Here is a 26,777-nt window from a genome sequence, read left to right on the forward strand (position 1 = left end):
TCATTGTAAGATTAGATTCCTGATACTCAACATATAAACTCATTGCACTCTCAAGACCATCCAGGGATGTACTCCAGTCAACTGGTTGATTATGCTGGCCCAATACTTACCTGTTATGGTGGGCGGCGTACTCGATCTTCCAATCCTTCAACTATTAAGGCTTACATCACATTTTTCGTATGTCTCAGCACAAAGGCAGTACACCTCGAACTCGTACCTGATTTATCAACAGAAAACTTTATCGCTGTCCTATGAAGATTTGTAGGATGCTGAGGATTGCCCTCCCACATTTTTTTGACAATGGGAAAACTTTGCAGTGCAAATTACTATCTTCAAGAAATGTATGATTTTCTTAAAACCGATACTGCTAGTTCCAAAATTAAATCCTTCTGCATCTCAAACAACATAAAATGGTCTTCCATACAATCCTAGTTGGGGTGGTTTATGGAAAGCTGCTGTGAAGAGCATGAAGTTTCACCTGCAAAGAGATAAATTGATTGTTCTTCCAAATTTAAATGCTTGTAGTGATGTAAGCCATTCGTAATGTAATCAATGAGATTTATTTAACATTTTCCTAATGTATTTGTTTATTTCAATTTATTTTGGTTGTACGCCTTGCCTGTATCAATATTAGATTTGTTGAGTTAACTTTAATTTTTGTACTTTCAAAGTTTACATAATTATTTTATGTAATACTCTTTGTTTGTATATTAAGTTTCATTTCATGTAATGTATCATATAATTTCATGTAATGTATTATAATTTCATTTCATGAAATTGTAATTGGTGGGCGGTGGGTTCTGTTCCATGTTGAGCTGTCCGGTGCTGCAATCTAGTGGGTGATAACACTAACCGGAAAGTTAAGTCGTACTAGCATTCTACGTTAGAATCCTGCGCGGTGCAGTTGCATTTTCATTTCGTCCGGATGGGCAATTAGTGTTACTCAGTCACACTCCTAGTCCGGATGAACTCCATTGTTTGTTTGGATAAATTTAAGCTTTAATGTTTTATTTAATTTTATATATTTTTTTTTTTATGTCAAGTTATACATAATTATGTCAAGTTATACAAGACAATAATTCATTAAACCATTATTCAACAAGCTACAAGGCGTTGTTTTCATTCATCACCTATGAATATGCAGTCCAACGTCGTTTAAATCTACCACTATCCAAATGAACATTCTTTATCATTTCTAATTTTTCTTTGACAGTAAACTGTCTTTTATCTGGTTTTTTCTCCATTTTAATTTAAGCTGAATTCTATTTACAATTAAAGTAAATTTTTGATAAAAGCAGTTACACAGTTTTGAAAACCACAATACAGATACACAAAACAACAATGCTATACATTAAAACAATAAACGATAGACAAAAAAAATAACTCAAAGCTGCGCGCCAGTGTGATGAAAGACATCGATCAGCTAATCGCTGTACATTAACTTTACATTTCTAAACTTGTCATAGGGCTGGGAGACAAACCAATTGTACCATCTGCTTCTGGTGACTCATTTAGATTATAGCATTTTGTAATTCCACCAAGATGTTTTTTTTAAGAAAAAAATTATTTACCTAAAATGCTTTCCTTATACTGAATTTTTTGTTTGATTTATTCATTAAAATGAAATTTTTTACATGGTTTAATATGGTTGGCCAAATAAAAATTTTGAAAAATTTGTTTAACGATATTTTGTTATACTGATATATGTTAAAATGGAATTCGATCTGTATTAGTAATATCATTATAATTATATATATTTTGGTAGTATTGTAGATGAATATTTTAATTTCTATAACTCTTCTTATACTTCTGTCATGTTTAGAATTTTCTCTACTACAAAAACAAAAAAGAAATACACAGAAGTAATAAAAATTATATGTAATATGTATGTATTCTACATGTAAAAGGGTCATTCAGTAATCTAAGAGACAAATGGCTACAGTGGAAAAACTATTTAATCAAATAAACTGAAACTACCTGACATTCAAACTGGCACCTCTGATGTAGAAAATAGCTTCAGAAAGAAACGTTCATTATTATAACATTTTCTGTTGATTTCAATATGTTGGCTTCACTTGTGATAAAGACAGTGATATGTTGTGATAAAGACAGTGGAATAAAAATGTAGTAAATTACTGAATTTTTACTGTGAGACTGGCATTGTCCTTTCCATTACACATGATGTGCTGAATTACATGCACAAAGGTGGTTCTGAGACAGTTTACCCAAATCATGAAGACACCCAAATTCACATTTGTACAGAACTAAAACAAGGGTTTTAGTAGAAATTAATGTGCTTTTCGGTTGCATAATAACTTGTGATAAAACTTGGATTCGTAATTTTGAACCAGAATCCAATGTCTAAAGTATGGAATGGAAACATTCAACTTTGTCTGCTAGGAAAAAATTCAAAACTTACGCATCTGCAGGTAAAGTGATGCTATAAAGGTTTGAGATTGTAAAGGTCTAATTTTTTGAAAGAACAACGTACAATCAACAGTGAGTACTATTGTAACATGCTAAAAAATTAAGTTTAATCTGCAATAAGGAGGAAACATCTCGGTTCTCCCTCAAAATGTGTAATTCTTTTCCATTATGACCAGTCTCCATACAGATAAAAAACATGGGAACTATTCAAAAGTCAGGTCAGGAGTTGTCACATCCACCCATCCACCATAACCCTGATCTTGCACCATCAGTTTTTTTTTTGTCCTCAAAGTATTTTTATGTGATACCAAGTTTAAAAACCAGTAAGCAGATCAGTGCATAACAAGAGTGACTTAGATAAGAAGAACAATATTTTATTGCTGGAATAAGAAAGATGTTTTACTAGTGCCTAAATGTATCTTGGTATTATGTGGAAAAGTAGCATTAGTTTCATTGTCAGTGAATAAATAATAATTTTTCTTCAGTCCCTGTTTATTGAACAACCCTCTTATTACTCCCTAGATTTATATTTAAAGGAATTTTCTTAACAATATTTGTTCCTTAAATGGATAAAACAAAGTATAATTAGAATGATTTTTTCTTCTTTAATTATCAATGTCAATCTATTGTTAATTATTCAGGATCAGAAGCTCTATTGCATCATGAAGATTGGACTGTTTGTACTAGATGTGAAACATACAGACCTCCAAGAGCTCACCACTGTCGTATTTGTAAACGATGTATTCGTCGTATGGATCATCATTGCCCTTGGTATGTTTACATATTGCAGATGCTTGTTTGTATTTGTTTTTAAGTCCCATCAGATTAGGAATTATAAGATCACTAGTGTATTATTTTTAAAACAGTCTCGGATTAAAAATGTGCTTTGATCGGATTAAAAATGTGGTTTGTTTTCAAGATGCAAGAAGCAATCATGAGTTTGATTTTATTCTAGTCAGTTGTATTTCATCTGCCAATTTTCCTAATGAAGCCACTAAATATGGATGCAGTATAATTAAAGTGATGTTACATTATACTTTTACAAAAGTTATTCCAAAATTGGTTTTCTCTGGCTAATTCTTCATCATTTGGTTTCTCCACTGAGGCAGATACTTTATACAGGATGCAGCAGCATAATTTGGTGATTTGAAGGGTCAATAAAAACAAAGATGCTATAGATATCATTGTAATTATTATTTCACCATATGTTACATTGGATTTACTTTTACACTGTTTTGAAAATTATATCCAACAAGTGGCACCTCCCATTGGTGGCACTGATTTATTATAATTTGGAACCGTCGGTTGACTCTTTTCAGCACAAGGGGTATGTTGGCTAATGCTAACATACTCCTTGCTATTGCTTGGTGAATATTTTCATTCAGTTAAGCAAGGATCCTTGGATGATTGATGTACACGAGGGATTTCAGGTACCCCTAGGTTTGGTCACAAGGGGCTAAATCGGGTGAGCATGCGGGTTAACTGAAGGTCATCCCTCAAAGAGATCAGGCACCCAGGGAAGTTTTCCTGCAAAACACGCATTGCAGTCTGTGCCATGGCTCTATCCTGCTGAAACCACACATTCCCAACATCCATTTCATCAAGCCTTGGCAAAAAAAAAAAAGGGGGCAGCTGCATGCTTGCATGCTGAGCGCAAGGAGATCGCAAAACAGACTCCCTTACCGCCTTGATGTTTTGGAGTGATCTCATGAACCGTTCCCCTGATCTTCTCTTTTCAACACTGCCAGTTCTCCTGAATGTGTTTGCCCATGTAACAATCAATTGCTGAAGCAGGAACACGACCTCAGGTGGCAATCTTGAAGTGTGTGCATAATGCTCGCTATGTGGCAACAATCGAACGACTATTAAAAAAATAAGCCTCTATGGCAAATGCACGCTGTTCCGTTGTCCATCGCATTCTTGGTACTAAAGTGGAAGGGAGAAAAAATTTCCCGACCTACTCATTCAAATGAGACCATCTGCACCCTCTAATGACCAAACCTTGCATCCTGGCACCTAATGCAAATCAGCAAATTATGCATTACAACCACAATAAAAGTTCATTTTGATAAGATGTACTTCAAAATAGCAATGCTCACTGGATTTTTCTTCAAGGTTTCTTTTTTAGGCTCTGCTGACCTCCCGCTTGAGTGGAAAGATTCTTTTTCTTTCATCTTTTAGATTATCAATAATTTTCTTTTGTCAATACCAATAGTTACATCATCATCATCATCATCAAACCATCTTTCATAAGTGGAATTTAAGCAGGAAGACATCTAATTTTTTATTTCAGTCCAGTCTGGAATTTCTTATTTTGTACAATCTTAGTAACAACCTTCATACATGAAGATCATATGCTAAATAATGCCTGTGATTCATCCATTAACAGAAGCTTGCTCAGATATTTTATTATCTTTGTTGATACAGTTATGACATGACTTCTGCAACTTATTCATGTTCTTAGGATATAGAGATATGTTTATCATGTCTTGTCATCTATACATAGACTCTCTTACATACATAGATTCATAGTTACATAGGCTCTTTCTGTGCAAGTCCTGATTTCCTGAAACTGACCTTACATTAGCATCATTATTTTAAATCAAAACATCATATTCCACATGAAACACATTTATGACATAATGTTCTCTTTTTGCTTCTTTGCCATTTTGGTAAACAACTTATAGTGCCTATCTTTTTCAGAATTTCCTGATCTCTATTGTCTGATTGACAATAGTAGACATCAATTAACATTCAGTCTTAAGATCAAACAGGAATTCAACAATTGTGATTTTAGAACACGTATGTAGCTTGTTATCAGAACACTTAAAAAGCAAGAATAACACAAGAGGATATTGTTTCAGAGTTACATGCTGCTACACATCAACATCCTGGTTTGTTTTAATACATGCTACATTTTCTAATATATCTTTTTCAATAATTTTGTCCAGTGCTTCTTTTACTGATTTTGCCTTCTCTCAATGTCCAATGGTAGAGTAAAGAATTGTTGTATACTAATCATTTGATTTGTTGCCAGCTCTACATTTTAGCATAATTGCCCTTGGAATATTTGTGATGATGGTGTATGTGCTGCTTCTATTCTTCTAGTAATCGTCAGCTAGTTCCTAAAATTTGTTACTTATTTCCATTCATTTTTACCATCATATTCCTAATATAATTTGTCATTTGCTATAACTTCACCATTGTTCATATTATTGTTTGCCAATTTTTGAAGTTCTAACATCTCGTCCTTAAGATCAGTTAATAAACAAGAAAGAGATTATTCAGAATTTTCTTGATGATCTTAATAGAAAATGTGATATAATTTCATATAATATTTAGCATTTTATATACATAAGTAGGTTCAAATACTGTACCAGATTTGACTTAGATACCATCTCCTCTGCTTGAACTCAGTTCCTTTTTCCTTGCCTGTGCTTTCTCACAAGTTTTTACAAGATTTTCATAGCTGCTTATTTCTTCAAAATTTTCATAACTTGTTACCGTATAGTCAGTGATTGGAATGAAAGATTTCATTATTGTTAATTATACTATTCTCCTGAAATGTAATTACTGCTTTCATCAAGTTGTATTATGGAGGAGATGTAAACAGTGTTTAGAGTGTTGTATTAACAGTAATAGTTGTTTTAATTTCTTAAATCTCAAAGTTGAAGAACAGCCGGTTTATCTTCTTACAAATAGTGTACTATGAAATTAGGTTCAAGAAGATAAGGATCATGTGAAATATAATTTAGTAGACTTTTGTTGCCACTTCCATCATTTTATTATTCGTCAAAAGTTAAAGTTTAAGTCTGAGTGACTACATCTGCATTTTAATAATTTCTTAATTGTTATGAGCTCATAACTAATTGAGCTAAGTGAGAAACTATTACAATACAGACGTATTCGCTTAGACTTTAACTTTTGACGAATAATCAAAGACGATCAATTGTTAGATATATAATTCAGTTATGGTAGTTTTATAATTTTAATCATAATTATATTCCGCTTGAAGATGACAGAAGAGCCAAAAGCGCTTGAAGAAATTAAACTGGAAATTGGTAAGCTGGTTTTAAAATTATATGTAATAGTTATTATACCAAACGGTGCCTTGTTTGAAAAAGAGTAGAATTCTATATTGTGGGTTTTACAGCAGCAATTGCTGCTGATAATTAGTCAAAACCAATTGGTTTTGACTAATTATCTGGTGTCTGAGAACCAAACAAATGAGTAGTCCAAGTTTGATTTCGTGGTATTTGCAACCTTTTCTTGCAAAGGTGATTGATGGCTGTGAAACCAGTGCAGGTTCCTCATTGGTGGATGGATGACTTTTGTTTCTTATTTAACTAAAATGTTGGTTTTGAGGACAACATTGTTTTCTGTATTGGTGTCACTGCAGGTGTCTTCCATTTCTCTTAACTGGAATAGGAAATATTCCTATCAGTATTGATTGATTTATGAAGTAGATTAATATCTTGCTACTCAATTAGTCACACTGGTATAGAATAGACACTGTCAGGAGGGTAAGAAACAATAACTATGGTAGTGCAAACTAAATAGCTCTTAGTGGTATATTGGCAACATATTGATGCTAATAATATAGAATAAATACATGGAAGGGATATACAGTGGGGCATTAGGAGAAAATTGACTCGTAAGATTTCCTTGCAGTGAATTTACACTTCTCCATACTTGAGTTTCTTTCCTGAAACTTTGTATGTTCACTGTTTACATCGTGCACCAATATCATTCAGTTTAAATTAATTGATGTGTTACAGGTTAGATTCTAAAATGTAAAAATAGTCTTTCATATCGGATTCACTCTGTAAAAATTATTTAAGTGTCAATTTTTCATAAAATTATTTTTTTCAAGTATTTAAAAATCTTTAGGATAATTCAAATACGAAAATCAAATATAATTATATGTAGCTGTTATTTAATAGCTGATTTTGAAAATTGAAGATTCTGAGGTTCAAATCCTATTTAGCTGGTTCAAATCCTAATTTAGTTGCTTTTATATGAATTTTAATACTAGACGGTGGACATCAGTGTACTTTGGTGGTTGGGTTCAATTAACCACACATCTCAGGAATGTTCGGCCTGAATCTCTACTTCATTTACATGTCATACATATCATCCTCATCTCATTGGGCCATGACAATTGCTTATTGTTCACTAATTGAACACATTGCAACATACACATTAGAAAAAAAAGTTTACGTATTTGTTTGTGCATTAGTACTTTTAACTCTTCATAATGTCAAGATTTTTTTATTTCTTTGTTTCTTTTTCTTTTATTTAATAATTTTTATTTTGTTTTAGGATTAACAATTGTGTTGGAGAACAGAATCAGAAATATTTTATACAGTTTTTAGTGTATGTAGGTGTACTTTCCATGTACGCTATAGTTTTAGTTATTACTTCATGGGTAAAATCTTGTCCTGAATGCAGTACAGAAGTTACTCTTAAGCAGAGCAGAATGTAAGCATTTTTATTTATTTAATATAGTTTTTGTAATGTACTTTGTAAAGTTAAAGTCTGATATCGTTGTGGAATCATTCCTGACATCATTAATCACAAATAAGTTAAAAGAATATAGCAAAACTGCCCAGTATTTATTTTATTTCAGGTTTGTAAACCAAATTGTCTATTAATGGTTTTGGCTATTAACATTTTTCCTAATTTCACATTCTTTTGTTTTCAATTACTTATTTTTAGTATAACCTCAGTCATACTTTAAAAATATTTTAATGGGGAGATGATGGATGAAAAAATGCCAGACCCTTGTCAGGAATTGAACTGAAAAAATGCCAGACCCTTGTCAGGAATTGAACTGAATAACTAGAAACTTTATTTTAATCATTATACCAGTTATATTTGCTTGAGCTTCTGTTTAACTTCTTTGAACATTCCAGGTGTTGAACCATTAAGGTTGTAAAAGATATAATTTACCATATTAGCCAATATCCACCACCTAATTAAGCTTGATTTTTTATTTTGGTTATCCATACGGTACAAACTACCACCTTTACAACATACCTTTACAAGACGTTATTTCTTCAGGTGTTCCACTTCTCCTGGAATCAGATTGTATAAAATGCAGTTTTACATCTTATTCAGGAAACATTGATTTTATTACACTAGAAATAAACATCTATTCACAGTTATCTAACAACAGTTGTAAGGTTTAATTAAGAATTAAAAATAGATTCTTAAAAACATTTTTATAGAGTGTAGTCTATATTGTTGCAAAATATAGACAATAGAAAATTAGGAAAAATAAAGTTTTGAAATGTAAAGTAGGAAACTGTTGAAAGTAAGGTGAATTAATTGAGTCTAAAATAAAGATATTTTAAGACAGATTAGATAAGGAAATGTTAGTGAAAAGAAATGTTAGTGTAAAGAGAAGGATATTATTGTTAAGCATTTTATTATGCCGTGCAGCTAGTGAATTTGGTTCTAAGAATAAGTACAAGCAAAAGGGTAATAGCAGTAAAGGGAAACAAAGATTATCTACATACATTTTTTGTATAAATGTATGTAGATAATTGATGGTGTAGCACTGTTTTGAGACTAAAACGCTGGTATAAAGTAGGAAGGAACAGAGAAGTGTAATTGATGAAATAAAAAATTGTAATATTTATTTATCTGTGATAATGTGATATACATTTTTTTGCTAAGTTATCTTTTATTTTGATTTTGACTTATTTTTGTGAGACTCAGTCATTTATTATCTGTGTTTCATTTTTGTTTATTCGGTATTTAATAAAGAAGAATTTAATAAATAGACTATTCAGGTATCAGCCATTCAATTTTTTTTTTTAAGTAAAAATAAATTAAAAATTATTTTTATTTAAAAACCATTTTATAAATGACTAAAATTTAAAAATTGTGTGTTAATTTATATTTAGCTGACAGTGTTTAAGAAATTTAAATTAATTATTAAATATTCAGAGTTGTATTTAAGCCTGTGTACTTTATGCTCCATGTATAGAATGTGCAGAAAAGAAGTAAAATTTTAAGATGAGGTAAAAAGTAAAACTTTTCCAGACATTCATGAATATATTTAAATGATGTTGATATGAATTTACAGAAATAAACATTATATTTTAAAATCATTCAATGTAGAATTTATTTCTAGTAAGAAAACTAAACTATTATTGATACTGTTGTAAACAATTAACATTTTTTCCCTTTGTTGTTTAAATGTTAATTCTTGAAAAAGCAACAGTTTTTTCATATTGGTTATCACACTTTTTAATAAACATACTACTGCTTGGGCAATAATCTCTAAAATGTGATTTATTATTAAACAAAATTATTTAATTGTATTTCTTTTCAAGTTAATAAAGGCTTAATTTAATTTCAATTCAGTTAAGCTTTGTTTCTCATACTAGCTAAACTGTGAATTATCACTATCAAATTTTTGTTTTGTTTTCAAACTATACATTTTTGAAAAGCATATTATATGTTTGTATAATATTTGTTTTGCAGAATTGTCAGGTGAAAAATACAGAACATATAAAGGGAGAAATGGACAAGTTTTATTACACTGACACTAAATGCATGGAATAGATTGGTTTATCTGACATCTATTTTTCATTAAGTCCCAACTGTTTAAATTTTTTAATTTTCTTTTTACCTTAAAAATATTTGAATAACTTGTTCTAAGTACTTGTTGGAACTTTTTATTCATAATTTTAGGATGAAGTATGCAAGTGATGAAAAGTGATAATCTCCTGACATGATAGGAATCTGTTGTCAATCACATGTATGGTAACTACATCTCTGACAAGTTGTTTAAGCCCAACCCCAAACTGTTTTTTCTTTTCATTAATTCTTGTATTTTATAAAAATTTTAAAAATATATTATAGAATTTTTCTACAAATCTATAAACACTTTTATTTAGACTTTTGATATGCAAGATTATTGCTTGAAGAGATCAAAAGTGAGTTATTTCAGAATTCATCTTTTGTAGAAATATCATCAACTGACTCTGCATAAAAATACTATTGACTTTCATTTTTGTAGAATAATGCATATCCAATTTCACAGAACTGTTACTTTAATTCTCAAGCTGTTAGGAAATCTAATGTAATGACTTGATACTCTCTCATGATAGTGATTTTACACAGTTTGTTGAAATGAATTTAGAAGTAACTAAAGTGCTTAAATTATTACAGAAATCTCTTAATTTCGATGAAAAATATAGAATAAAATAAGAGAATGATTTTTAAAAACTGACTTTTAGATAAGTGTTTTTTTACTTAATATTGTTTTTACATACATATTTCACAATTTGTGAAATCTCGCAGTTCAACAAAAGAAAACTAAAGAGGTTTTAAAATTATGACTGTTAGTTTTAAGCTGCTATTGTGTGAATGAATTTATTTCTATTTGTTTATTGAGTTTCAATTTTATTTTTTAGTCTACATTCTGTTATACTGGTATTGGAGAGTGCACTGTTTGGAATGTTTGTTCTGGCAATTCTTTATGATCAGTTAGAAGCAATTGCTAATGATGAGACTACAATTGAACAGTTACAAAATAATGATGGACGTGGTTTAAGTATTCATAAAATGATTATGAGTCAGGTGTGCCGTTTGCCATGTTACAATACGGCTAATATAAAAACTACAAGTAGTGCACATTCTGTCTGAGTCCATAACCATAACATTGCCTGTATGTATTATTTTATATTGATATTTTGAACAGTCTATAAGTAATATTTAAGTTATCATTGTACAATAATCCTTTATTAAGCTAGCATCACTAATTTTATATTAAGTATGCTTGTTAAAGAAACATCCTGAATAAATTTAACAGGATGACCATGCTGACAATTGAACTCACAAATCGGCATCAGATGTATTACAGAATACTTATACCGAGTGAGCAACTTAAAACCAAATCAAACCAGCTCAAACTGCAGTTATTTGAGTGTGAGTGACCTTTAATGCTGCTACTATTAGCACCACTGTTGGTTTGTGTTACTACTCTTGTCTGTTGTTATCAGTTTTAAACTGTTCATCCTTCTTGCAGTGTAGTCTTGTTCTTTGCAGTTGGTTTTGTAAAATGCTGTATTTGATCGAGGAAAGGATTGCTATAGTGGAAACTTTGTGCATTCCTGATCCTTTTAAGAAACGTGTCAAATGTTTACAGAAAAAAGCCAGTATTTCATCAAAGAGTAGCATACATGATTTGGTTAAAAAATGGCTTGCAACAGAGTTGACTTAAATTGTAAAAAATAAAGTGACCTTTGTTAGAACTCCAGAGCCGTAGCTGATATTCAAAGAAGAATTTCTCTCAGTCTGGAAAAATCTATACGTATGTTATCATAACAATGTGGTATAAAATTTACATCTTGCTAAATGATTCTTCATGATTTAAATTTGAAACCATATCGTGTTACAACAACTGTACAACTTAAAAGAACAGAAAAACAGAAATATCTTAATTATTGCGACCAGATTCTCAAAAACATTGTCAACGGATAGATAGATATGTTGATTTATCTCATATCAGACTATGCAGGTTAATTTTTTTTTTTGATCAGACTGTTAATAAAGAAGTGAACCATATAATTTCCAAAGAATTCTATGCTTAGTTAAGAAATCATGAAAGAGAGTTTGCCTTTTTCCAATAGCTAGAGCAATGTGTCACACATCAAACAATTCACTAGCATGCATTCATACAGCTTTTACAGAAGAACAAACTGTCAAGATAGGGCAGTGACCTCCGCAATCCTCAGATTTGTCTCGTTGCAATTTTTTCCTTTGCGCATTTGAAAGATAGATTAAATAATCCCCACTCTATCAATGAACTAAAAGCAAAGATTCAACAAAAAATTGATCACACATTGACAACATTTTGCATCGGGTGACTCTCAGTTTGATCACTCAAGCATAAAAGTGCTTTGCTACACAGGGCACTCACGTTGAACATCTTTTGTAAAAACATGGTAAATATGTAAACTTTGGCTAATGTATGAGGAATATCTCTAAAGTAAAGACCGCTGGGAAATTTCTCTCCTTAAGGTTGGCTAATCTGCGTCGTTCATGGCCACACTAGTATTGTACACACTGCATTGTTGTCTAAGTTGTTGTGTTGTAGTATATTTCATTAAGTGTGAGTTATTATGTTATAAAATGAATAAGAAAATCAATGTTGCCGCCGACTGAAATACGTGGAGTCATACATTTTTTAAACCATCAAAATGTTAAGCTGACTAAAATTCATAGGCAGTTGGTTATAGTGTATGGTGATAATGTAATGAATAAAAGAAACATCTGAAAATGGTGTGAAAGGTTTCAAAATAACAGAATTAATGTGTATGATGAAGACTGTTTGGGGATGCCCTCAATAATCACCAAGGACTTGTTGAAACACATCAATGATGAAATCAGAAAAGATCATCACTCAGCGATTTCCGACCTGGCCCTTCTTTTTACTGATGTTTCAAGAGCTGTTATGAAATTTTGGCAATTAATTTTTGGTAAGCAATTCATGGGTGACAATGAACTTAAAATTGCTGTTAATCAGCGGCTAAATGGACTAGCAGCAGAAGAATACAACGAGGATACATTGAAGCTTGTGTATCATTACGATAAATGTATTAATTCATGTGGCAGTTATATAGAGAAATAGTATAAGGTGTTTAGTTTAAGAGAAATAAAAGATGTTTATAAAGTTTTCAGAATAAATTTTTTTACATTGAAACGGTCTTTACTTTAGAAATAACCTCTCGTAAATACAGAATTTAATTTACTTTTTGTTTCATTCATAAAATGTTACATATTGCAACTATGTTTAAGTCTGTAACTGTTAATTTTTAAGTTGCTTGCCTAGTATAATATATGATAACACCTTAATAAGTGGCTATAATTGAACAACGTTTATATAAGTTTCTGTAGTTACACTTATTGATTTTATAGCTTCGATAGATTTAACAAATTCTTTTTTAGTGGAATGGAAATTTTTGCTGTTGTCAATTGAAAGAAAGTGGAAGCCATCCCTTCCTGTTTTATCTGTGACTTTCCTCATAACCTAGGTGTCATCTTGATTGTTTTAGCAATTGGGAAAGCAGTAGAATTATTTCTCTGTATTTTTTGTGCATTAATATTCAATCTTAGTAGCAGATAAAATAATATTTTTATTTTCTTGCTGTTTTGCTTATGTGATAAGTGTTTTCCTACTGAAAAACTTCCTACATCATCATTTGAACTAGATCCATATTTATTTAAAATATTAAGATTTTAAAATTAACATTGAAAATAGTCACACTTCATCAGTCATTTTTTCATTAAAAACTAAGTGCTTAGTTTTCTGATTCTTTTGCTATTAGTATGTTAAACCACTGACTTACTTTTTCTTGGATTGGATCTTGGCTACCTGATTTTTGTTGTTTTTCCTAGTTACAGATTTATAAAATATTCTTCATTATGAAAAATTCTTCATTTATAAAATATTCTTCAAGCTTTTTAAAGATTCATAAATTCCATGTAGGTTGTTTTATTCTCTGTTTATTTGATTGCCTCCTTTTATTTGTAACCAAACTAGTCTTCAAAAGACTAGTGAATAAGATACACTTCAGAAGTATAAAAACAGTTGTTCATAAAAAATCTAAGAGGATAGAATTTATTACTGGTTTAATATTTTTTCATACTTATTTTATTTTTATTATATATTTTTAAGCATTGTCATTTCAAAAAACAATTTCTATATCCTACACATAAAAATATAATTTTAGCCTTGCCATTTTTAATTGTTTTCCAGAATCCATTTCTTGGAATAAGGAGGAAAGAAAGTCACTAAGTACAGGGTCTGGGTTGTTAGAGCGATCAAAAATTGCCATTATAATTAGTGTATTTTCTGAACTGTAAAGACATCATTAAGTAGTGGATGCACATTGTAAAAAAAAAATTACTGATACCAGCATCTTTAATCCCTAGTACTAAATGGTTTGCTTTAGATTTGAAGTATGTTTCATAGTTCATCTTAGTGTTGTTTATGTCTACAAAATCTACCAAGAGAAAATACCTTTTTGATCCTAATGATCTTCCATGCTGAGTGGTTTTATTTAATTCATTTTACCTTCAGTGAAATTAAATAACAATATTAATAACCTGCTTACCATTCTTATCTAAACTTTTCATATTCCAAGCTCTGATTTGAAGAATGTCTTCATATCCATTAGTCATTTGTACCCTCAGTAAATATTGAAAAACTGCTGCTCCATTCAACAGAAAAAAAATAGTATTTTGAAACTGCAGTTGCCTGTCAAATGTTTTGTTGTATTCATAAGCAGTTCTTGTATAGATAGTATTCATTGCTTGCACTAAAATTCTATGAGCTATACATTTTGATATCAGATCTTTTAGTTTTATCCTTTAAATCTTTTATTATCCTCTTCCCTAACTATCATAATGATTCACAAACATTCCAAGACACTATAAACTGATCTCCTCCTGAAGAGGCAAGTTTAACTTATTATTTTGCTGAATGGGCACCTTTGATTTTCAATTTTTATTGTTTGCATATATTGTGGGCATGGCTCAAGATGATCCTGTTACACTTTGTCATCTTTAATACTATCATTAGAATATTCTAACTTATTCAGAAATAAGAATACATTATACATGAAAAACAAATGTAAATCCTTGTGATATGAGTATGAGAGGAAGTTTATGTGTACATTCTTATTATCAGTAATTTCTATTCAAATACCAATATAATGAAATGTTTCTGATTATTTTGAGTTGAAATAATACTGAAGCATTTACTTTACAGAGTATGTAAGTTATGTTATAAAATTTACTAGATCTGTTCAAAATGTTCCTAAAATTGTACGGAACACTCAAATCAGTTTTATTTTATTATAGTTTGACAGCATTCCGAAGCCATAACTTTTACAAGCAAACTATTGTATGCCTATCTGGTTGTTAATATTAATAATAATTGATCTGTGCTTCCTAAAGTAATACTGTGTGGTACATGTTTTGAGAGTTTAATTTGCATACAGCAGATCAGCATTTAACTTTGTCTCTTTCAGTAAAATTATTATTAAGCTTATCTACTAAGCTCATTTAGGATATGTCCAACAATATTAGTTGAAAACATTAATATGAGGAAAGAAATTAAATTTGTATGTTTTAATCAATAATTGATTAACATATCACAGACGATTGTAACATTTGGTTCTTGTTAAACTTGGAATTAATCGCATTGCAGAGTTTTGTCCCACAGTTGTTGATGCAAATCCAGAAAAAAGTTGCATTGCAGTCTGTCTGGAAATGGTTGAATCACACAAATCAGAATGAAATCTTTATTTTGGTAATCATAACTGATGGTGAAGCACAGGTTTATGTTTTTTTTTTTTTTTGTCTTCAGTCATTTGACTGGTTTGATGCAGCTCTCCAAGATTCCCTATCTAGTGCTAGTCGTTTCATTTCAGTATACCCTCTACATCCTACATCCCTAACAATTTGTTTTACATATTCCAAACGTGGCCTGCCTACACAATTTTTTCCTTCTACCTGTCCTTCCAATATTAAAGTGACTATTCCAGGATGCCTTAGTATGTGGCCTATAAGTCTGTCTCTTCTTTTAACTATATTTTTCAAATGCTTCTTTCTTCATCTATTTGTCGCAATACCTCTTCATTTGTCACTTTATCCACCCATCTGATTTTTAACATTCTCCTATATAGGTTTATGTTTAAAATTTTGAAACCAAAATGCAGAAGCTTGGTAAATCTTTACAAAGGTTGCAATAAAACTGCTCAGTTTGATTAAGAAGCCAAGCATACAGGACTTTTTCAATGTCTTGCTAGTTAAAATTTTCAAAATAAAGAGATAAACGTCTGAACTGTAGAAGGCAACATGTGGTATTTTCACCATGATAATTCGCCTGCACACAATTCTGTTGACAAGTGATGTGATCAATCCAAAAACAAAATGACTTTATTCTCTATACTCCTGACCTTGCTCCTACATATATTTTTATTTTTTAAGCTGAAATCTTTGAAGGGAAGATGATTTAAGAAGAGGCAAAAGAAATCTCCTGCACTGAGCTACATGTTAACATGAATACATGTTTCAGGATGCTCCAGAGGTTGAAGGTGGAAGTATTGTTAGGAAATGTTTATGAACTAAGAAGTACTTTTAAGTAGACAAGACTTTGTAAGTAGACCCGAACAAATTTTTCAAAGAATATTTTATTCAGACCTTTTACAAGCATATTTATCTTCTACTTTTATTTTTAATTGATTACTTTCCAGATTTATTTGCATGTTTTTTATTTTCAGGTTTTGACATAATGTCATTATCTGATAGATTAAATGCACAAATTCCAGTTAAAGTATGATGATACATACTTTATATATAAACGGGTGCTGGTTTTATATGGTGATGTGATAAAATATTCACACCAGCTGTTTTGATCTGTAGATCAGTGCTGCCATTTCCACTATACACTACGCTGCTTATATTTTATACAATATATCTATTAACATATACAGTATGTATGTAATTAATTCTTAATTATCATTTGACAGATTTTTGGGGGCCATCCACAAATATTGTATTTTAGCTTTTATTTGGGTTTTTTTTACCATCATTATGTGATTAATTTTAAGTATTTTTATATAGTTTATTTTTACAAAATTATTTATTTTATGCATTATTTGTATATATTTTTATTTATTTATATTGCTATATTTTTTTACATTATGTAAATGCACATATTGTGAAGGTTTTTTATTTATGATTTCATGTACAATATTTGACCATAAATGTGAGTTCTCTAGAAACTTCTTTTTTTAATTTACCCAGTTGTAGTATTTTTAAGGAATAATATTTTATGGACTTTTTTTAATAAAACTTAATTGAAGTTATGTTATCAATAATTTATGAAATAATAATTTTATTGTGTTTGATTCAAAAACATTATAATAATTGATGTTATATTTAAGGCTTCTGAATTTAATTGGCCTATTTATTTACTTTCAACACATTCTTCAATACGTTTTAAACATTGTAATTCTTATTTTTTTAACTATTTCATTAGATATCTATTAATAATATATAAATAATATATATTTTTTTTTAATTTTCCTGATCTGTACATAATGAACAATAAGCAACCCCCCCCCCCCACACACACACAGCCCAATGCAATGAGTATGATATGTATGACATTAAATGAGGTGTAGTCTTATACAGACCTAGGCCAACTATTCCTGAGATGTATGGTTAATTGGATTCCAACCATAAAAGTATACCACTATCCACTGTCTAGTATTCAAATCCATATAAAAGCAAGTAACATTTACTAGGATTTGAACCTCAGAATCTATGAAAATCAGCTTTTAAACAACTGATTTGTGATGACTAGTTAACCACTAGTCCAGTCTAAAGTTTATTTGAAATTGATCTAATTAAATAATTATTTTTATTCATCAACCATATCATAAACTGTATTTGTACATTTAAAATTAAACTTTTACCAATACACTTTCACAATAGTGCATTATTTTTTTAATTCCTTCTACAAAAAATGGATCTACCTGTAAGAAAAAAGACAATTTTTTCCAGCTCTGTTGATAATGCTGGCTGGTAAGGAATTCATTAGATACACAAACAAATGAGAATCACTTAACACTAGGTCTGGACTGTATGGATAATGATCATTCATTCCCAATGTTAACAACTTGCCTCAGTTATGTGCTCCTAGAAAGCAATTTCAGCATGCAGTGTAAGCATAGCTTCTGATAGTTTCAATGAGTTTGAACTCATAGAAAACAACAGGTCTTGAAATTTCAGAAAAAAACAAGGCAAGAAACTAGTTATTCTGATAAAATTTTAAGCCTCCCATATACTCCAGACATTGTTAGATATGGTATTACACAGATTTTCACATCCCTTATTGAACTGTGTGCCAATTTTTTCACCATTCTTTAAATGTGGTCTTACAAATTTTTTTTTTTGGCGGGGGCGAAAAATGCTTTTGTGTTATTATTGCCCGTGTTCTTACAAATGAACAGAAAACAATATAAGACAGAAATAAAAAAGGACCCTGATTTTGGGAGCCTTCGTACCTTGAAGCTGCACAATAAAGTATCAAAGCATCTCCTAGCTCGCTCGTCTCACAGAACAGATCCTGAGCATGATCTAAAGATGTGATTCACCCAATTAAAGGAATGCTCGATACCAATAAAACTCCTTATATCAAGATCAAGAATGTTGGTGGTATTGATGTGCCTGTCATCCAAAATAACTCCACTTTTCAATTTGTTTCCACCCTCTTCTTCCAACTGGAAGAATCGCTTTCATGATGATTGTTACCAAAGTACATGTAAACATATATCATAACATGAACTGTCAAGTTTAAAGATTGCTGCAAATTTGATGCCTGATACCAGTTCACATAAGTTTGATTTATATTAGAAATCAGCAATAGTGTATGTCATTGAAGAACTTTAGTAAACAAACACTTTAGTAAGTTGCTACGATCATCATATCGCCAATTGAACACATTCTACACACAAGATCAAAGAAAGAATACCTTTTTGTGAACAATCAACAAAGCATTGAATGCTTCACTGTGGTTCAACTTTGTACCAAATAGCTGTACAAACCGATAGCCCACTTCTTCATGTGTATCAAAAACAGATTTTGATATCTGAGTTACGCCTGGCCTCAGACATTTCAGCAAATTATAAATAATGCACTCTTTTGAGCAACAAAAATGTTACACAAAGTTTGGCTGGGACTAGGAAGTGACTGGACTTTGTTTCTCATTTTTAAAATTTTTTTTAATTACATAATTACTTTTATTTTTTTTTTAGCCAAGTAACTGGAGGTAGTTACAGCCAGTCACACTGCACATACAGTAACAGTGGCTATGTTGGTTGAGTCGCCACGCCATACACTGCCGCAACCCCTAAAAAATCAAGATTAAAAAAACTGAAAATGGTTTTTTTTAATTTTTATTTGAAGAGTATTTCCAAGGCCCAAACTAGAGAATATTTCATTTAATTTACACGGAAATGGGGAAAATTTGTAGTTACTGTTCAAATTTTTTTTACCTTTCTTCACCCTTTTCAAGGTCGAATTTTGAAATTTGTTTTTAGATATATACATAGAATTACACATACCAAAAATCAAGTTGATATCTTCATTTATTACCAAGAAATTAAAAAAATGGAGCTGGGTTTCAAAAAATCAAACCATTTTAAACTCAGAATTTCAGAAATCTAGAAATTAGTTTTTATACATTCATGAAGATTACAACAAAAGTCAAGATGATATCTTCATTTTTAATGAGAAATTAAAAAAATAGTAAATTTCATTTTTACTCCATTTTAACCCTAAAATCGGAATTTCAAAAAATCTTTATTAGTGTGCACTTACACTGTAAGAAGAACATGTATACAAATTTTCATCAATTTATCTTTAATAGTTTTTGCTGGGTGTCCTCTGTCCTCTGTCTGTGTCTCAGCTTGTCCTGTCACCAGGTATTGCATATACAACTGCCTGCGTTTCTTCAGGTAACTCCAATCGCAAGAGGTCATCATATGCCAAGTTCCATAACAGCGGACCAAGCAACCGACCCTTGAGGTACTCCACCATACATGTTAAACATTTCTTCTCCATCATCTGTCTATACCATCAGAGATTGTTCATGTAGGTAGTTATTAACCACCACGAGTAAGTAGTCACTGATTTCTCTTCGTAGAGTCATGGTACACTGTTGATGTGTTTTTGATGTCTAGAAGGATGATCAAGGGGATCTTTCTTCTTTGCCAAGTTCCTCTTGCTTGCTCCTTTGCCCAACCTATTACTCATTTTATTGCATCTCTGGTGGATTTATCCCTAACAACTTCTGGTGGATTTTCTTGCTTGTTGCATATGCCTGCAGGTGTTTTTGGTCTCTGCTGTCTTAGAGGCTATTACCTGTGTCCACCAGTTCACATTTTTCTTGCTGGCCTGCCAGCTGGTTGCACCCGCCTACTCTCCTCTTTCAAGATGGTCTTGAGCTTCTGTGGTTCCTGAATCCACCTGCAATCCAACTCTGCCACTGTGATGTCCACTATTCTGGTTATCTGAGAGTCTGTAGGTTTCCAATTAGTATGATTGGACACTTCACCTGCAGAATACATCGTTCCAGGTCCTTATGTCTTTCTGTCCTACTGTTGGGAGAGATGTAATCGCTAATCACCATGTATTGGTTGATTTCCTCTTCTATAAAGTCTTTACCACGTACAACCTGTGTGACCACAAACTGGGAAACTGTGGTACTGTTTGTGTTTAACTGCAAACACCTCATTTTGAGCCATGTTTGCAGTCCCGGCTACCAATTCTGTGGCTGTTTTCCCCACATTTGATGCATCTTGTGGGTTCTTTGCACGTTCTTTGCCTTGTAATGTCAACAATCGGTCCCGCAGTTGTAACAACACCTGCTATGATCAGGTCCGTTGCACTGTGCCACTACGTGAACATTCTCCGAGCAGTGGTAGCACTTGATGTATGGCTGTCGGATTTCCACCCTGCACAACTGCCATCCCACCAAGAGTCTTCCCAGAGATCCCAGCCTGTTCACCTCCCCAGGAGGCAAAAATACTGTAGTGGTTTGAGCATTCCCAAATGCTTCCCTTCTTTTTGTATCCAGTGCTATTTAATATAAAATGATAGTGTGGATTCTAATTAACTTAATAACAATAATATCCATATTGGTACCCTTGGGGTGGGATCTTGCAGATGTTCTAGGATGATGAAAATATCAGATTGTAAGTTGCTATATGCATTAGAGCCCTTAGTTTAGTTTTAATAATTCTAAAATTGTATTGAATAATAATATTTGAGTGGTTAGAAAATGATATTGATCCAAGATTCTTTGGCCAAAAGGATTCTTTTTATGCATTTCTACTCACCTAACCTACATTTACAGCTGTGTGCTCTTAATAAGTTCTAAAACTTGTCTGATCAACTGATCAGACAAGTTGTGCTTGAAAAAAGGTGAAAAGTTGTGCTTTTAATCCATATAAAGGTAACTACCTTTATATGGATTTAATTACTAGATCATAGATACAAGTGTTCTGCGATGGTTGGATTTCAATTAACCACACATCTCAGAAGTGGTCGACCTGAGACTAAACAAGACTAAATTTCATTTTCGTTCATACATATCATCCTCTGAAGTAATACCTTTGGTATTACTATTATACTATTATAATGGTGGTTCCAGAGGCTAAACAGAAAAAGAAAAGAACTTGCCTGATAAGGTAAGGATGATTTTTTTATCTGCATTAGAAGTTCTCTTTGTCCTCTAAGCAGAAGAAGGTTTAAAAAACTATACTAATTTGCTAACAGAAAACATCTTTCACTGAAACTAGTAATTGAAACTTTTAATTATTACATTCAAAACATGTTCTTTCGAATAAAGTTTACCTACTGAAAGTGATTACTGTTATCTTTGATAAGATTCTTAACAAATTTTTCCAGCTGCATCTCTTGAAATCCCACAAAATTTTTATTGTGTCTAACATCATTAGTCTTTCCTCCAAATCTGAGGATATTTTTCAAAGACTTCTGTACCTCTGCAGATGTTGATTGTTGGTTATCTCTTCAGAAATATGAATATAGTTGTCTTCGTCTATTTGATAGCAGAAATTGTTTGGATGAAATTATTGTGTTTGATACCTTTATGTTAATTCTTACATCCACAATTTAGCTTTTTCAATAAAGTTCCAGAATTTAATAAGATCTGAGATCCTACAGATTTAACCTTTCAAGTACAACTGTCATGTCATGTCTTACTGAGTCTTGACTTTGATTGCCAAATACTATTTCTGTAGTGATATGATTTGTGTTATTTTTTTCTGAATGCTTTTCCATCTGTTAATAAAAACTAAAATCTAACTGTGCACGTATGAGTATTGACTGGGTGTATTCATTTTTATTATAACATTTATCCGTATGCTATAATTCAGTTACTACATGCTGCTGTGTGTTTGTTAATAACTATGCCAAGTCCAAGTCATATTCATACATTTGATGGTGGTGTTATTTTAAGAATTAAATTAATGATTCAGATGAACAGAAAAATAAAAAGTTGGATGTATATATACATCCAACTTACATGTCAACTTACATAAGTTGACATAGAAAGTATTAACTAAGAACATATACAGGCTCATCCAACTAATTTATGTGAAAAATATTGTTTAAATAAATTATAATTTATTTATAATATTAAATGATTTTAAAATTATATTTACTTATTAAAAATATAAAATGTTCCTTTTTTCCAACATATTTCAGTTCACGAAATGCTAGGAAAAATTGTAGTTTATTAAAAATAATAAATTTATATCTGCGATTATAAACTAACTATTGCTAACGTCAGTACTTGATCGGGTAAATCTTATTACTTTTTCGTTCAATATGTGAAATAATTAGCAGTTTATATGTTATAAGATTTATCTTTTAAAAATTTTCTTAGATTTAATTACATTAATCCACATTATGGTCAATAATTATAACAGAGTTCATCTAAAATTTTATATTCTTTATTATAATCGATAATTTAGATTTTATTATATAAAATAATTGTAGTAGTAATATCTACTTGGATAAGTTAATCAGTAATAATGATATTTATTAATTAATAATTTATATTAATTATTCAAACATTTACCTGATAAAAATCATTCATGCTTTTCACTTTGAACTACTTAATTTTGTGTGAATATATATTTTATTTTTTAAATAATATTGTTGTATGAATAATAAAATTATGATTAATATAAATTTTAGTGTTATTGTAAATAAACTAAAAAACATTTGGCTTAATTGCACGATGTCATTTGCACATGATTAATTATTGTTTATATAATAATTAGATTTATAAAATGATTATTAATCAGTCTTCAAGAATTGAGTTTACTTGTTCCAAAGATTAAAGTTAAGAATAATGAATAAGTGTAATTTATTTGTACAATTATATTAGTGATAAGTTAGGTTTATTTATTTTTTGAATGTATAAGAAAAAGATTTCTTACTCTAGTATTAGAAAAGTATTAATTGTTACACGTAGTAATTTTGTTTATTTGTGTAAATGTGATAATTAAATTGTGTAAATGATATAATTAAATTAAATAATATAGGGTTTTTATTACAAAATTTGTGTGTATATAAAGCGGTTCTTATAATCTACCCTTTTTTCAGTGATTGTAAAAATTCTTTTTGATTTTGTTTTGCCTTTGCCTCCAGGATAAGTCGTTTCTCTTGACAACCGTAAATTTCTTTAATTTTTTCATTTGCTCCACACAATTTCATCTTGTGAAATAACTCTCCAACATTCTTTTCAAATTGATTTCTGATTTTCTTTTTATAAGGTATGTTATTTATTGTTAAAGATGTTTATATTCCTTGTTAAAATTTATGATCTTTCATTTTTAATCTCTTATTTAATTTCTTTAACTTTTTTCGTATATGTAATCAGTATTGATGAAAATCGTGGGTCAGTTTACTTTTTTATTTGTTGCTGTATATAAGGGAACAGTCTTTTGTGAAATTTTCTTAAATCACATAAAAGTAGCAAAATAATAAAATTTGTTAGCTTATTCAAATTTATTTACTAATATTAACTAAAAAAAGAAGAGATTATCACAAAGTTAAAATTGATAAAGGCTGTATTCTTATCCATCCTTTGTGAAAGTCTTGATTTACTAAATCATGTGAATGATTTGGTCTTTTATTCTTATAAAGTATATCCAACCAAGTTAACTTCAGATTATATTCGTTTTTACAAACAGTTTATGATCTCTGATATTCAATTGAGTATCCTGTACAACTGTAAAACCCTGTAAGAGAAGAGATGTATTTAAATTCAAAATAATTCAGTTATGTTCAATACTTATCATGCAAAAGTAATGAAAGAGTTAATTTTAAAATTCTTATCAATTGAGAAATAATTCATTTCTTAAGTAATTAAAGAGATAGTTAGCCAAGGTACAGGTAGGTCCTCTCACATTTAGACTTCACTTAAAATATAAAACTTTAACCTTTAAATTATTAACAATTACCTGTCAAAATATATAAAAAACAGATTTTCTACACTGCCCAGATTAATTTAAAAATTGGTTTGCTAGATCATATTGAAATATCTCCCAAAAGCAATCATTTTTTATTATTAATGTAGATTTATATTATTCTGTATTTGAAATCTTAAGGTTGATACCTGCAAGAAATTTTTGTTGGTTACACTTCATAATTCAAACTTTTACTGCTAAATGTTAAATTTTCAGACTCACATTTATTTCAAATAATTCTAATATGTTGAATTAACCACTTATCGTAACTTTTAAGTTAAAACTAAAAACACAAATTATGAAAAATTTTCACTCAGAAGAAAACGTGAGAATAAATAATGACAACCTATTCTCTTTCTTTTATTATTAAATTTTTTTCAACACATACAAAAAATACATATGTTTATGAGTTAAAATTCTTTATTTCTTACTGCAAGATTCTGATAAAATTTGTAGCCTTGTAGAATATTTACTAGAAACTATCCTCATCATCAGATTAATTTTCAACTGTTAAAAACTTGTTCACTTATAAATGTGCTCCCAAAGTGATTATTTTTATTGCAAAGATTCATAATGGATATTTACTTATAGAAAGATATGAATATAAGTTAATCAAATTTTCAAATAAGATTTATATTACACTATAAATTAATTAGCTGTGTTTGTAGATTTTCTGGTATGTTATTCACATTTGTTTTTAATGGTAGTGAAAATAATCTAAAAGCAGACTCTAAAACATTAAAAGATTTAAATCTTTCTTCAAATTCGTGTCATAATAATGCTAGTTTTCTTACATTTTCTTGAAATTTTTAATTTGAAATAATGGGGCAGGATTTAAATTGTAGGAAAATTTACAAAAGATCTTTATTCCAATTGTTCTTCCCATAATCACAATTTAACTTTAAAAGGTTTAATACAAGCATATTTGGTAATAACTTTATTCTTTCCTTGTAACTCTTTATTGATAATATTTAAATGGCCAGTTACATCAACAAGAAATGCTAAATCTGTTATCCATGTTTCTTGTAGCTCCTCAACTTAGCAACCTCAACTTATTATATAAATCATTACTTTATATTCACTTCACTTTCTTCAAGCTGTGCAAGAAATTCTAGATGATTCAGAGCTCATCCATGGGTAAATTATACTGTTTCCATAACATTATCCATTTGCAAAATGTTTGGCACAAATTAGTTATTGATGAATAAACCAATGTGTATTGCAAAAATTATTCTGAAAATTTTTCTTTCTTTCGATATATTTTTTTTAATTTTATCACTTACCCATTTTTCTACCAACCATAGCAGCTGCACGATCATTTGAAATCCAACCACTCTATCCCAATTTAATTTATATTACGTTTTTTTTTTTTTTCAGAAAGATAACTTTGCAGCAGATTTTCCTTTCATAGGAATTATTTCCAAAAATTGCTTAATTGATTCATAGCAAGTTGTAGTTTATCTTTGATAAACTACAAAATGCAAGATCTATATTCTTTTATTTTAACTATTATCATAAATCACGTGTGATTTCATTAATTCGTTCAACTACTGCTTTGGCTGACAAAGTAATATTCTTAAATAATTTTTTCTTAGGACAGAGAAGTTCAATGGACTTAACAACCTTTGAGGAGTTCACGATCAGCTTTGGTAGTTTTGCAATGATGTGTGCAAGAGTAAAACTTGCGTGAACTGTTGCTTTACTGGATTTATTTGCTTCAGTAAAATAATTTTGTTGTTGTTGCAGGCCAGATTTCAGAAAATGTAACATTTCTTCTACCAATTTTCCTTCCAACATTTCAAATTTTTCTTTTTTATTTGTTTTGTAATTGCAAAAATTTTGTATTCTTTTGGAACTGATTTCCCTTATTACAAATAAAGGATACAATTTTATTGTGCACAACACCACAGAAGTATATAATTTGCCATTTATCTTAAAAAACACGTCTTTATCTATTTTTGTTTAACCTTTGTTAAAGCCACGAGTTGGAGTTTAATCTCTGCAATCATTCACATAAGTTCAGTTCATATCTCTGTCTCTAAAATTATAAACACTGTATTTACAACAAACACACAATTGAAATATATTCGCGAACCATGTAAAATTGCTTCAAGGCCTGACGCGGTCCACGGGTCACCAAATCACAGAACAAGATAACTAAATACTCTTATCTAGTTAAACATAAATCTGTTCCTAAATACTTCAGTCATTGGATTTATAGATTGTATGTCTGTATTTATTGTGTCACTGTCTTAT

General features: G+C 30.3%; 1 protein-coding gene across 1 annotated transcript in view; it reads left to right on the forward strand.

Moving 5' to 3' along the window:
- The window catches only part of LOC142326231 (palmitoyltransferase ZDHHC3-A-like), a 30,018-nt gene extending 13,038 nt beyond the window's left edge, over nucleotides 1-16,980 (forward strand). The window contains exons 3-6 of the mRNA XM_075368532.1: nucleotides 3,069-3,198; nucleotides 7,750-7,908; nucleotides 10,857-11,110; nucleotides 16,734-16,980. Of these exons, the coding sequence (XP_075224647.1) occupies nucleotides 3,069-3,198; nucleotides 7,750-7,908; nucleotides 10,857-11,088 (521 nt within the window). The 3' untranslated portion in view covers nucleotides 11,089-11,110; nucleotides 16,734-16,980. The remainder of the gene's footprint in view (nucleotides 1-3,068; nucleotides 3,199-7,749; nucleotides 7,909-10,856; nucleotides 11,111-16,733) is intronic.
- The last annotated feature ends 9,797 nt before the right edge of the window (nucleotides 16,981-26,777 follow it).

Source organism: Lycorma delicatula, chromosome 6 (assembly GCF_047948215.1).
Source record: "Lycorma delicatula isolate Av1 chromosome 6, ASM4794821v1, whole genome shotgun sequence".
Lineage (NCBI taxonomy): Eukaryota > Metazoa > Arthropoda > Insecta > Hemiptera > Fulgoridae > Lycorma > Lycorma delicatula.